Below are 15,269 nucleotides of genomic sequence, written 5' to 3' on the forward strand. Positions count from 1 at the left end.
AACATAATAGTGATAGAGGATCTAAAATAATAGTATGAGAGTCCAGTCCATAGTGGGGCCAGCAGGAGATCATCTTGAGCGGAGACAAGTCAGCAGCGCAGAAACGTCCCCAACAGATGCACAGATGAGTGGTCCTTCTTAGGTCCCAACCTTGGACAGGTAGCGCGTTAGCTGTGGTCACCAAATTTGGGCCCCGGCAAAAGAAACGGCAGACCAACTGGTTTAAAAGGGGGGTCTATTTAAAGGCTAGAGTATACAAATGAGTTTTAAGATGGGACTTAAATGCTTCTATTGAGGTAGCATCTCTAACGGTTACCTGTTATCTCTAACTGTACTTATGCAGATCCCAAAAACAGATCAGCAGGTACCAAAAGGTAAGAGAAGTTGGTTTTGCATAACATTGCTGCAGCCAATCTCAGCTGCATTCGGGCGGAAGGCGGGGCACGCCCTGGACAAGTCGCCACCTTATCGCAGCACAAAGGACATTACAGACATTAAAATAGCAGAGCTGATGCAACCACTCACTTCTACACACAGCCACAAAAGTAAAACAACAACAAAAAATACAAAAATAAAGGGGAGGAGCGGACCCAACAAAGCAACCAAGAACGCCAAACCCACCCTTGGCCGCCCACCAACTCCCGGCCAGTGTCCAGTTCGCATGGATAAGGAAACCGAGGTGTCTTGATACCTGCTAGTTCAGCCAAGACATTATTCCGTACATCAGGTGCACCGTTGATTTTTGAGAAAATGAAAGGATTTGAAGTGCGCCTTATAGTCGGAAAAATACGGTAAATGTAATAATTTTGGTGTCAAGTAGTACTTTCTGTCTATAGTACAAAGTGTGTGTGTTGTTTATGTCATGTTCAGCACAAACCGAAGCCATTTTGATGGCGCCCCCTCCCCCATCTGCCACTCGATTGTCACGTGTTCGCCTGAGCTAGCGCTTTTTGGCATTTATCTCACGACCCAACGGCAGGGGAATCTCTCCGCTCGTCCAATTGCAAGGTCGGCAAATCCATTGACACCCCCCCGCCACCCCCACCCCACCCCCGCAACCCCCACCAGCCCCTTTAGATGTAGCCACTATGGTCTAATTGGATGTTGGTTTGGGGGATGGGTGCTTCTCTGGCTTCATAGGGGAACATGCTTCACGCCGACTAATTAGAGGGAGGCCTTGATCCGCGCAGGAATCTGCAATCTCAAAGTATTTAGACCCTGCTTCTGATCAATAATCAATGTTGGACCAGTTTTCCTCTCAGGGAATAAAACACACTGGTCTATCCTAAATTATTATGGATTACGTGAATGTTTAGTAAATAGGACCCCAGAGACAGAATGGTACAATACCAAGTTTTACTGAAGCTTCAGGAGACCAGCCCTTACAACGCGACAATAGCATCAGCAAGAAGAGGTCTAAAGCCGAACAAAAAGAGCGAAAACAGCACCAGCACGGCTGCTTCTTCAGAGGAACTGGCCAAAACAGTTATGTGAGCCAACAAACAGGAGCCCTTAAGAAAAAACAAAGGGTTTACTAGCAGACAAAAAGCAAGAAGGTTACGAGAAGACACACTACATGGAAGAATAACAGCTGCTTTAAACAGAAACACAAGACACGGGCTCTTAACGATTGAATTAGGGCAGAGTGGTAATTGGACAGGTTTTACTAAAGTTTCAGGAGACCAGCCCTTACAACGCGACAATAGCATCAGCAAGAAAAATCTAAATCCAAACAAAAAGAGCAAAAATATCCCCTCGCCCGGAAAGGAGCTCGGCTGCTTCTTTAGAGGAACTGGCCAAAACAGCTCTGTGAGCCGACAAACAGGAGCCCTTAAGACAAAACAAAGGGTTTACTAGCGGACATAAAGCAAGGAGGTCAGGAGAAGACACACTATTTGGGAGAATACTAGCTGCTTTAAACATAAACACAAAACATGGCCTCTTAACGATTGAATTAGGGCAGAGTGGTACTTGGACAAGTTTTACTAAAGCTTCAGGAGACCAGCCCTTACAACGCGACAAGAGTATCAGCAAGAAGAGGTCTAAATCCGAACAAAAAGAGCAAAAACAGCCCCTCTCGCCCAGAAAGGAGCACTGCTGTTTCTTCAGAGGAACTGGCCAAAACAGCTCTGTGAGCCGACAAACAGGAGCCCTTAAGACAAAACAAAGGGTTTACTAGCGGACATAAAGCAAGGAGGTCACGAGAAGACACACTATTTGGGAGAATACTAGCTGCTTTAAACATAAACACAAAACACGGCCTCTTAACGATTGAATTAGGGCAGAGTGGTAATTGGACAGGTTTTACTAAAGTTTCAGGAGACCAGCCCTTACAACGCGACAATAGCATCAGCAAGAAAAAAATCTAAATCCAAACAAAAAGAGCAAAAACAGCCCCTCTTGCCCAGAAAGGAGCACAGCTGCTTCTTCAGAGGAACTGGCCATAACAGCTCTGCGAGCCGACAAACAGGAGCCCTTAAGACAAAATAAAGGGTTTACTAGCGGACATAAAGAAAGAAGGTCACGAGAAGACACACTACATGGAAGAATAACAGCTGATTTAAACATAAACACAAGACACGGCCTCTTAACGATTGAATTAGGACAGAGTGGGACTTGGACAAGTTTTACTAAAGCTTCAGGAGACCAGCCCTTACAACGCGACAACAACACCAGCATGAAGAGGTCTAAATCCGAACAAAAAGAGCAAAAACAGCCCCTCTCGCCCGGAAAGGAGCACAACTGCTTCTTCAGAGGAACTGGCCAAAACAGCTATGCGAGCCGACAAACAGGAGCCCTTAAGACAAAACAAAGGGTTTACTAGCGGACATAAAGCAAGGAGGTCACGAGAAGACACACTATTTGGGAGAATAACAGCTGCTTTAAACATAAACACAAAACACGGCCTCTTAATGATTGAATTAGGGCAGAGTGGTACTTATACAAGTTTTACTAAAGCTTCAGGAGACCAGCCCTTACGACGCGACAATAGCATCAGCAAGAAGAGGTCTAAATCCGAACAAAAAGAGCAAAAACAGCCCCTCTCGCCCGGAAAGGAGCACAACTGCTTCTTCAGAGGAACTGGCCAAAACAGCTCTGTGAGCCGACAAACAAAACAAAGAGTTTACTAGCGGACATAAGATAAAATCAAGGAAGTCACTACATGGGAGAATACTAGCTACTTTAAACATGACTATGGATTAAAAAAATATCACTTAAAAATATCTCATTCGCACAGGTCTATAGGCCTGTGAAATGTCATTGTTTATCCTCGCTAACCTTTGACTAACTAAACAAGATGGTGTTTGGAGTTTAGTGCAGAGCTTTTTTTAAATGTTGCCACTTGGCTTTGGTGCGGTGTTCATTTTGGCAGCAGTTTTTAATTTAGTTTTAGTCATTGTCTTTGGCTGCTAAATCGGAAGAAAAATGTGTGTGTTAGTTAATTCAAAAGGCAGTTTGGTATGTTTGGTCCTCAAATGCGTCATAATCTCGCATTGCAGCGCGGAAAGCTTCTCCGAGATGTTATCCATTTTAACTTTTTTTTTTCGTTTATTCATTTATTTCAGGCTATAACATAAAAAAAAGCACACGGTAGACAACACATAATAATATTACTAAATTTAATGCAAAAACTTGATGGAAACCAAATCACCAGGCACACGATCCTCCACTTCTCCCACGTGTACACTTGTGTTTTGCATATGAGGGCTATTTTTTCTCACCCAACAATGTTGAACTAAAATTGACCAAAAATCTCCAGGAATATACGGAATAAGAATTATAGGAAAGGGAAAAATCCGACCCCCAGGTCCTTAGCTCTGTAGTTGAGTAGCCCTGTACAACAGCAACTACCAAAATGCACCCTTTTCATGTTTTTTAAGTTGTTAGCCTTTGGAAGAAAAAAAATGTGTTTCTTGGATAATTCAAAATGCAGTTTGTAATGTTTGGGTTAGAGCGAGTAGATACATTCCGGTGCTTATTTGTTCCTGGTCCTCAAATGCGTCATAATCTCGCATTGCAGCGCGGAAAGCTTCTCCGAGATGTTATCCAGTTCAACTTATTTTTTTCGTTTATTCATTTATTTCAGGCAATGACATTTTAAAAAGCACACGGTAGACAACACATAATAATATTACTAAATTTAATGGAAAAACTTGATGGAAACCAAATCACCAGGCAGATGATCCTCCACTTCTCCCACGTGTACACTTGTGTTTTGCATATGAGGGCTATTTTTTCTCATCTAACAATGTTTAACTAAAATCGACCAAAAATGTCCTGGAATATACGGAATAAGAATTACGGGAAAGGGAAAAGTCCGACCTCCTTGGTCCTTAGCTCTCTGGAAATGCGCCTCCCAGAACAATGCATTTGAATAGCCCTGTACGACAGCAGCTAACAAAATGCACCCTTTTGATTTTTTGTTGTTAACCAATAGAAGAAAACATTTCTGTTAGAAAATTCAAAATGAAGTTTGGGAGGTTTGGGTTAGAGCAAGTAGATGTATTCCAATGCTTATTTGCCCCTGGTCCTCAAATGCGTCATAATCTCGCATTGCAGCGCGGAAAGCTTCTCCGAGATGTTATCCAGGTCAACCTTTTTTTTTCGTTTATTCATTTATTTCAAGCAATGACATAAACAAGACTACAAGGTAAAACATACACATAACAACATTACTCATTAAACACATAATAATATTACTTAATGTAATGCAAAAACTTGATGGAAACCAAATCACCAGACACATGATCGTCTACTTCTTCCGCATGTACACTTGTGTTTTGCAAAGGAGGGCGATTTTTTTTCCCACCCCCAACAATGTTTTAACTAAAATTGACCCAAAATGTCCAGGAATGGACCTCAAATGTGTCAAAATGTCGCATTGCAGAGCGGAAAGCTTCTCCGAGATGTTATCCAGTTCAATTTTTTTTTTTTTTTTTTCATTTAGTCATTTATTTCAAGCAATGCCATACAAAAAAGTGAAAGGTAGACAACACATAATAATATTAATTAATATAATGCCAAAACTTGATGGAAAGAATCGCCAGCCACACGATCCTCCACTTCCCCTGTGCGTAAATGGAGAAAATTGGAGAAAATCTTGTCAATTGAGATGACATCCCGCCACTGAAATGAATACCTTAACTGCCGGGAAATTGCTGTGTCAATTTCCTCCCCCTCGGCTCTGCAAAAAAGCCTTTTTATACAAGAATAGTAAAGCTACAGCAAGAGAGAATGGTGACTTTTCACTGGCACTTTTGCTGACTAAGCGTGGTCATAATAAAAGGTCGTTCTCAAGTGGCTTTATGAGATCATTTTATGTTTATGAAGTGTGACATGAACAGGCGGCCAATATTGGACACTATTTACGCGTTGATTCCGAAATAGCCGGCGTGCCCCGCGGAGCCGGGAGGGGCCGCCATCTGTTTGGCTCCCCTGCCGCCCACGCTCCTGGCACCAAGCGGCGAGGGCATCAAAAGCGGCGCGGACGCCATGTTTGATTGAAGCGCCCGCCGGCCACGTTGTGTGTAACTGTGAGCGATGGCGACTGGCCAGCGGTTTAAACTGCGAGCTTGTGGAGATAAAGAACATAAAATCTGAGCTTCAGTGGCTCATTTAGAGACCGTTCTCTTCAATCAGGTCATTAGAACGTGGCTAAATGACATTAATCTACTACAGAAACCACAAAAATAAACTCATAAACTAGTCGCCGCCTGCGTGGCCGACAAAAACAAAACAAAATTAAAGCTGCAAGCAGCGATGGACAGGACCGACCTTTGCTGGTGTTTCCTGCCTTTACCCATTCAACATATCTTTACCTGCACTTTACCTACCTTCCCTGCATCCTAGGGTCACACTGGTGCTTCTTTCTTTCGCCCATACATGCTGGTGCTTCCTGCCATCACCCAGACAACATATCTTTACCTGCACATTACCTACCTTCTCTGTATCCTGGAGTTAAACTGGTGCCTCCTTCTTTCACCCAGTCAACATATCTTTACCTGCACATTACCTACCTTCTCTGTATCCTGGAGTTAAACTGGTGCCTCCTTCTTTCACCCAGTCAACATATCTTTACCTGCACATTACCTACCTTCTCTGTATCCTGGAGTTAAACTGGTGCCTCCTTCTTTCACCCAGACAACATATATTTACCTGCACATTACCTACCTTCTCTGTATCCTGGAGTTAAACTGGTGCCTCCTTCTTTCACCCAGTCAACATATCTTTACCCGCACAGTACCTACCTTCTCCTGCTTTTAAGCGGCCATCTTGAGACGGCAGCAGCACAGCAGCGTCAGCGCAGAAGTTCTTTAAAGGCTTGTAAAGTCAAAACCAAAGCAGTTAGAAAAACTATTTGCTCAACTTTTAATCAGAAGGGTTCAATCTCTTTCCTGTGCGAGTTGGAAGCCGACACAACAAACGCGCTCAGAGGAGATAATGTTTGCAAAAAGGTGACAGGTTTTTTCAAAACCTTTGTTTTGAAGGGGTAGTTGCTAACTTCCTGTTGATTTCTGCTGAAGGATGTCAATCATGAAATGTAGGTCTAAGTGAGACCTACATGGAGGTTTTTGTTTCATGTCTTTATGACATTCCTACCGGAAGTTACAAGCATTTTTGTCTGTATTTTCTTCCCAAGAGCAGTTTTGTCAGTGTTTTATTCCTAGGGGGCGATAGAGCGCAATTTTGAGTTTTGGGGTTTGGTTTTTTATTAGATGGCAATTTTCGCCAGTCCGGATGTGTGTGTAAAATTTGGTGAGTTTTGAAGCATGTTAGGGGGGTCAAATTACAGCTCAAAGAGGCGGCGGTATAATAATAATAAAACCTAAAAAAAACAAAAGGCTCCTCTATCCAAAAGGGACATTCGGTCCCTAATTAGAGGCCGGCTCAGAAAACTTTGCCATTAACAGCTGTGGCCGTGGGCAACCTACTGTTGTTGCTTTTTCAAATGACCTCCGCAATATGGTAGCTGTATTATAATTATGATGAGTGGTCAGCATCTTTATCTAGCTCTTCAGGCGCTTTTAAATTTTGGTGTTGTAAAATTGGTATGTTACGTTTGTCGGTTTGGTCATTGTGGAGGGGGGGGCGTGGCATGCGGGCCTGCAGCGTAACGGGATGTGTCAGGAACGGCCTCGAAGACAGCGACAGGTGCGGTGATGGCCCAGGTGGGCCTTGTTTTCGAATCACTTTATTTGCCTTTATTAGCAGCAGCCGTGACGAGACGAGTAGTTGGAGTTGGAGGTGCTGCCGAGAGACACAGACGCAGAAAAGACACTTTGCTGAAAATAAAACAGTGTTATACCCATATTTCCGTGCTCTCCTGGCAGCGTGTGATGGTCTGAAGAACCCACTAGAGGGCAACTTCTACAGTCAGATTTGGGTTTTCCTGTGTTTGTGTTTATTTCCTGTCAGTGCTCTTATTTTTGCTTCCATTTCCAGCTTGGTCAGTTGAAAAGTAGCAGAAAAAGTGTGCTAGAGACAGTTTGGTCATTGTGGAGGGGGGCGTGGCCCGTGGGCCTGCAGCGTAACGGGATGTGTCAGGAACGGCCTCGAAGACAGCGACAGGTGCGGTGATGGCCCAGGTGGGCCTTGTTTTCGAATCACTTTATTTGCCTTTATTAGCAGCAGCCGTGACGAGATGAGTAGTTGGAGTTGGAGGTGCTGCCGAGAGACACAGACGCAGAAAAGACACTTTGCTGAAAATAAAAAAGTTTTATACCCAGATTTCCGTGCTCTCCTGGCAGTGTGTGATGGTCTGAAGAAACCACTAGAGGGCAACATCTACAGTCAGATTTGGGTTTTCCTGTTTTTGTGTTTATTTTCTGTCAGTGCTCTTATTTTTGCTTCCATTTCCAGCTTGGTCAGTTGAAAAGTAGCAGAAAACGTGCGCTAGAGACAGTTTGGTCATTGTGGAGGGGGGGCGTGGCCTGCGGGCCTGCAGCGTAACGGGATGTGTCAGGAACGGCCTCGAAGACAGCGACAGGTGCGGTGATGGCCCAGGTGGGCCTTGTTTTCGAATCACTTTATTTGCCTTTATTAGCAGCAGCCGTGACGAGATGAGTAGTTGGAGTTGGAGGTGCTGCCGAGAGACACAGACGCAGAAAAGACACTTTGCTGAAAATAAAAAAGTTTTATACCCAGATTTCCGTGCTCTCCTGGCAGTGTGTGATGGTCTGAAGAAACCACTAGAGGGCAACATCTACAGTCAGATTTGGGTTTTCCTGTTTTTGTGTTTATTTCCTGTCAGTGCTCTTATTTTTGCTTCCATTTCCAGCTTGGTCAGTTAAAAAGTAGCAGAAAACGTGCGCTAGAGACAGTTTGTTCATTGTGGAGGGGGGGCGTGGCCTGCGGGCCTGAGGCGTAACGGGATGTGTCAGGAACGGCCTCGAAGACAGCAAAAAGGTGCGGTGATGGCCCAAGTGGGCCTAGTTTTCGAATCACTTTATTTGCCTTTATTAGCAGCAGCCGTGACGAGACGAGTAGTTGGAGTTAGAGGTGCTGCCGAGAGACACAGACGCAGAAAAGACACTTTGTTGAAAATAAAACAGTTTTATACCCAGAATTTCGGGCTCTCCTGGCAGTGTGTGATGGTCTGAAGAACCCACTAGAGAGCAACTTCTACAGCAGTGGTTCCCATTACGTCGATCGCGAGCTACCAGTCGACCGCGGGGGGTGTGTCAGTCGATCTCGAGCCAGGCTTTTAAAAAAAAAAGACCTAAAAATTAGTGATCATCAATCTTCACCAAGACCTCACTTAAATGACATTCACGGTACCGGAGGGTCTTGTGAGATGACGCTGGCTGCTGCAAGATCATTATTATGAAAATATGACCGAGAGGAAGGCGAGAAACACTTTTTATTTCAACAGACTCTCGCGCCGTACCTTCCGTCAAAACTCTAAAGGCCGACTGCACATTTCCTATCTTCACAATAAAAGCCCTGCTTCATGCTGCCTGCGCTAACTAAATACAGAGTCTCGGAAAACTGGCGTGCACAAGCGATCCCTCAGAAAGCTGGCGTGCACATCACTTGTGCACGCCAGCTTTCTGAGACTCTTATTTTGTTAGCGCAGGCAGCATGAAGCTTTTATTGTGAAGATAGGAAATGTGCAGTCGGCCTTTAGAGTTTTGACGGAAGGGACGGCGCGAAAGTCTGTTGAAATAAAAAGTGTTTCTCGCCTTCCTCTCTGTCATTTTTTCATAATAATGAACTGGCAGCAGCCAGCGTCATCTCACAAGACCCTCGGGTGCCGTGAATGTCAATCAAGCAAGCTACGGAATTTGCCGCCAATGTTTTTCTTGTAAAGTGTATGGAAGCTGGATGAATTAGATGCCAAAAACCAACCACTTTCATGTGGTATTGTACAGAAAGGACCACTTTTTTTCTCCTCCATTTGAAAATGTGGGCGTTATCATCATTACTGTCTGATTCCAATCAATGCGAGTCATCAGAATCAGGTAATACCCCAACTTATATTCTTGTCTTCGTGAAAGAAAGACATCTATATGTGTTACACATGCTTGTATTATCATTAAACACATTTAACTTGTTTACAAAAATGTCTCTTTCATAAATAAATAAATATAAATGATATATATAAATGAGGTAGATCCCCTCGAGTTGGTCAATTGAAAAGTAGCTCGCCTGCAGAAAAAAGTGTGGGCACCCCTGTTCTACAGTCAGATTTGGGTTTTCCTGTTTGTGTTTATTTCCTGTCAGTGCTCTTATTTTTGCTTGCATTTCAAGCTTGGTCGGTTGAAAAGTAGCAGAAAAAGTGCGCTAGAGACCTCGAGTATTCACACTTAATAATCCGAGGAATCGCTTGAAAGTGTTTCATAAATCCAGCTGCTTCTAAAACTCCTCACGGCATCTTTCAGCAGCACCACTCTACCCATCAGTCGGATAAATGGAATCAAAGCGGCGCGTAATTGAAATCGACGGCGCTGACACAAGTGAAGAGTCTGAGTGCGGGCGTGGGAGTGATTGGGGAGGAAGAGCTCTTTGTTCCTCACTAACTCCTTTTTTCTCTTTGCCTTTGTTGCCCGGACAGGAGCTGGGCAGCACCGACGGTCCCCCGCGCAACTGGAAGGGCATCGGGATCGCCGTGATGGTCATCCTGGCCGTCATGTCTTTGGTCATTCTCTCCGTCGTCATGCTCACCCCTGGTAAGGAGGTGACACAGGAAGTTGTGTAAATGGTAAATAAGAATATACAATGATTTCCAAATCCTTTTCAACTTTATATTCAATTGACTGCAAAGACAAGATGTTTCATGTTCACACTGAGAAATTTAATTTTTGGGGGAAAATAATCATTAAATTAGAATTTAATGATTTGCGGGTTGCATGGACCACCAAGGAAGGACATGACTTCGAGCAGTTTGACTTTGTTTATTTTTCAATAAACACCTCAGTCCAGGTCGCTTTCCCGCTCCTCTTTTCCGCTTGCTCGTCGTCTGTCTCCGGCTCTCTCCCCGACGTTCACGGCTGCCGTCCTTTTAACCGAGATGTGGCTCTTTTGATGACTGCATCCGGCTCTCGGATAAATCTGAGCTGTCGTTGCCGAACGCGATAAGTAATGAATAATTCCACTTGTAATTACAGTGTTAAAAATAACGTTTTTAATCCATCCGTCCGTTTTCTACCGCACCTGTTCAAGAAGTTGCGTTAAAGGTAAGAAGTTATTTATTTATTATTGGCTAGTGTGGGGCTTGCCCTCCTGGGGGTTCCTCAGACCACCAAGCACCGACATGAGAGCCTGTTTCAGGGTTACAATATTGTTTTATTTTTCAATATGTCTCTCAGTTGCTTTCCAGCGATTGTCTTTTTCTCTTTCGTTCTCGCTCGCGCTCTGGCTCCAGCCCCGGCCCCAACCCTGTCTCTCCTCTGGCTGCTGCTTAGAACAGAGCGACAGATGATTAGATAACAAGGCCCAGGTGGGCCTTCTACACACCTGTCGCTGATTCCAAGAGGCAACACCCAGCTTCGCTGCAGGCCCGCAGGCCACGCCCCCTCCACATTTAGCTCCAGAATAACAATGTTATTACAAAGAATAAGAGACCTATTATACTCTAGAAATGTTGGTCTTACCTAAAAATGCACGTGTTTATTTGTGTTCAGTGTTAAAAAAAAATATTATATGGCTCTTAAGTAAATACATTCTAAAATATTTGGCTTCTTGGCTCTTTCAGTCAAAAAGGTTCCCGACCCTTGTTTAACCAGTACGAGAGGATTGCATGATTGTCCCCAGGTGCGTGATCTACGCACCTGGTCTTGATTGAAGCTTCGCTCGCACGCCGTCGCCGCCTCCTCGCCGCCATCTTGGGCCGGACTTCGGCGTGCCCTGCCTGTCTGTCTGACCGTCAGCGCCACCTCTTCACAAACACATTGCAAAAAAAGTTGTCCAAAGGGCATTTTTACCAGTGTGTTACATGGCCTTTCCTTTTAACAACACTCAGTAAAGGTTTGGGAACTGAGGAGACACATTTTTCAAGTGGAATTCTTTCCCATTCTTGCTTGATGTACAGCTTAAGTTGTTCAACAGTCTCCCGCCTCATATTTTAGCCTTCATATTGCACCACACATCCAGGTCTGGACTACAGGCAGGCCAGTCTAGTACCCGCACTCTTTTACTACGAAGTCACGCTGTTGTAACACGTGGCTTGGCATTGTCTTGCTGAAATAAGCAGGGGCGTCCATGAAAACGTTGTTTGGATTGCTCCAAAACCTGTATGTACCTTTCAGCATTAATGGGGCCTTCACAGATGTGTAAGTCACACATGCCTTGGCCACTAATACACCCCCATACCATCACACATGCTGGATATTTAACTTTTGCACCTAGAACAATCCGGATGGTTCTTTTCTTCTTTGGTCCATAGTTTCCAAAAACAATTTGAAATGTGGACTCGTCAGACCACAGAACACTTTTCCACTTTGCATCAGTCCATCTTAGATGAGCTCGGGCCCAGCGAGGGCCGGCGGAGTTTCTGGGTGTTGTTGACAAATGGTTTTGGCTTTGCATTGTAGAGTTTAAACTTGCATATACAGATGCAGCGACCGACTGAAGTTACTGACAGTGTTTTTTCCGAAGTGTTCCTGAGCCCATGTGGTGATATCCTTTACACACTCATGTGGCTTTTTGATGCAGTACCGCCTGAGGCATGGAAGGTGCGTGACATCATGGCTTACGCGCAGTGATTTCTCCAGATTCTCTGAACCTTTTGATACTATTACGGAGCGTGGATGGTGAAATCCCTAAATTCCTTGCAGTAGCTGCTTGAGAAATGTTGTTCTTAAACAATTTGCTCAGGCATTTGTTGACAAACCCGTCCTTGTTTTGCGAACAACCGAGCATTTCCCGGGAGCTGCCTTTACACCCGATCATGGCACCCACCTGTTCCCAATTAGCCCGTTCAACTGTGGGATGTTCCAAATAAGTGTCTGATGAGCATTTCCTCAACTTTCTCAGTCTTTTTTGCCACTTGTGCCAGCTTTTTTTTAAACATGTCGCAGGCAGGACTTTCCAAATGAGCTAATATTTGCCCAAAATAACAAAGTTTACCAGTTCCAAGATTAAGTATCTTGTCTTTGCAGTTTATACAACTGAATATAAGTTGAAAAGGATTTGTTGTATTCTCTTTTTTTTAATTCACCATTTACACAACCTGACAACTTCACTGCTTTTTGGGGCTTTTGTACAAATAATCTGTTCCAGGGTCAAATAGGGGTCCTCATTAATCCTTTTTATCAAGTCACATCTTCTTCTGTTTCCCCTTCCAAGACGAATCCCTCCTGTCACGCCACTCCCTTTTCACCGTGGACGACCTGGAGGGTGAGGAGTTCAAAGTTCACGACCCCAGCCTGGCCTGGCTGAGCGGTAAGAAGCGGAATATTCTTTACTGGACTCACTTTTCTACCAGTGCGGTGCAACGATTACGGGCCTGATCTATTGACGGTTTGCGTGTACTAAAAGACGTGCAAACCTGATAGCACACGCAAAAATGATCTACTAAACTTGTGCCTACAGCAGGGGGGTCAAACTTCTTTTTAATGAAAGCCACATGTGATTAAAATATGCATTTTCTTCTGTATTTGATTATTTTGCATGTATTTTGACGTACAACATCTGGATTTTCGATAGTGAAGTGAATTGCGCAGTGGGAGAGTGGCCGTGCGCAACCCGAGGGTCACTGGTTCAAATCCCACCTAGTACCAACCTCGTCACGTCCGTTGTGTCCTGAGCAAGACACTTCACCCTTGCTCCTGATGGGTGCTGGTTGGCGCCTTGCATGGCAGCTCCCTCCATCAGTGTGTGAATGTGTGTGTGAATGGGTAAATGTGGAAGTAGTGTCAAAGCGCTTTGAGTACCTTGAAGGTAGAAAAGCGCCATACAAGTACAACCCATTTATCATTTATTTATTTATATTTATATAGCGATTTTCTCTAGTGACTCAAAGCGCTTTACATAGTGAGCTCCTCACATCCTCACATTGTTTACAATCATGGCCACCAGTAGCGAGGGCGATTCGGACCGATAAAGTGACGATTTCCCCATTAATTTGAGCGAGGATGAATGATTCGAGGATGAGGATAGTGAGAGTGAAGGACTAGAAAAAATAGACAGGGCAGTGAGAGCGATTCAGATGTTATTAGACACATTTACTAGGATAATTCTGGAAAATCCCTTATCTGCTTATTGTGTTACTAGTGTTTTAGTGAGATTACATAGACGTACCTGAAAGTCAGAGGGGTGTGGTGACCGCCAGTGTCTCTGAGGGAAGCCACGTTTCTTGACGAAGCGAAGTGAAGTGAATTATATTTATATAGCGCTTTTCTCTAGTGACTCAAAGCGCTTTACATAGTGAAACCCAATATCTAAGTTACATTTAAAGCAGTGTGGGTGGCACTGGGAGCAGGTGGGTAAAGTGTTTTGCCCAAGGACACAACGGCAGTGACTAGGATGACAGAAGCGGGAATCGAACCTGCAACCCTCAAGTTGCTGGCACGGCCGCTCTACCAACCGAGCTATGCCGCCCCAGTAAAAACTTGGCAACTAAGTCACCAGAATATTATGGCAAAATATACTGTAAATGTTTTTTTAAAAGGTAACAAAAAGGGCAGCTTGGGTGCCAGAAATTTACAGTAAAAGTCACAATGGTTCAGTAACACTTTTTTTTTTTAATTCTGGCAACTGAGCTGCCAATTTTTTTTGTACCGTTTAAAAATGTGGTACTTTTTTCCCATGTGGAGTGAAGTATATTTATATAGCGCTTTTTCTCCAGTGACTCAAAGCGCTTTACATAGTGAAAGCCAATGTCTAATTTTTACATTGGAACCAGTGTGGGTGGCACTGGGAGCAGGTGGGTAAAGTGTCTTGCCCAAGGACACTAGGATGGCGGAAGCGGGGATCGAACCTGCAACCCACCGTGGGCAGTAAATAAAGAAAACACATTGAATGAGAAGATGCGTCCAGACTTTTAGCCTGTACTGTGTGTATATATATATATATATATATATATATATATATATATATATATATATATACATATATATATATATATATATATATATATATATATATATATATATATATATATCACACTGTAAAAACAACCAACATGTATTGTACAGTTAAAAAAAAACGGGCAGCTCAGTTGACAACATTTTATTGTAAAAAAAAAAAAAAAAAAGCTTTTTTATTAAATGTACAGTATTGTGCTGTAAAAACCACCATACATTTTATCTTAAAATCCATTGTCATTATTACGTTGTACAATCGTATAGATAACATGCTTTAATGTTCCTAAGTCAAACATATACTTAAAGGGGGAACATTATCACAATTTCAAAAGGGTTAAAAACAATAAAAACCAGTTCCCAGTGGCTTGTTGTATTTTTTGAAGTATTTTTCAAAAATGTTACCGGTCTCGGAATATCCCTAAATAAAGCTTTAAAGTGCCTTATTTTCGGCTCTCTGCGAAGACACTGGCCATTTCCCTGTGACGTCACACAGTGCTGCCAATGTAAACAAACAATGGGAATACCACAGCAAGATATAGTGACATTAGCTCGGATTCAAACTCGGATTTCAGCGACTTAAGCGATTCAACAGGTTACGCATATATTGAAACGGATGGTTGGAGTATGAAAATATTGAAGAAGAAACTGAAGTTATTGAGCGAATAGCTAGTGACGCTATTCATAGCCGTAGCATGGCCGAATAGCTGCGTTAGCATCGCCGGTAAAATGTGCGGACCAAACGAT

At 43.5% G+C, this 15,269-nt stretch overlaps 1 protein-coding gene across 2 annotated transcripts in view; it reads left to right on the forward strand.

Annotated features, from left to right (window-relative positions):
* LOC133554181 (inactive dipeptidyl peptidase 10) overlaps window positions 1-15,269 on the forward strand; it is a 95,590-nt gene that overhangs the window by 17,796 nt on the left and 62,525 nt on the right. For both annotated transcript variants that reach the window (XM_061902624.1, XM_061902626.1), the window contains exons 2-3: window positions 10,055-10,169; window positions 12,787-12,882. In XM_061902624.1, the coding sequence (XP_061758608.1) occupies window positions 10,055-10,169; window positions 12,787-12,882 (211 nt within the window). The remainder of the gene's footprint in view (window positions 1-10,054; window positions 10,170-12,786; window positions 12,883-15,269) is intronic.

The sequence above is a fragment of the Nerophis ophidion genome, linkage group LG06, assembly GCF_033978795.1.
Source record: "Nerophis ophidion isolate RoL-2023_Sa linkage group LG06, RoL_Noph_v1.0, whole genome shotgun sequence".
In the NCBI taxonomy this organism is placed as follows: Eukaryota; Metazoa; Chordata; class Actinopteri; order Syngnathiformes; family Syngnathidae; genus Nerophis; species Nerophis ophidion.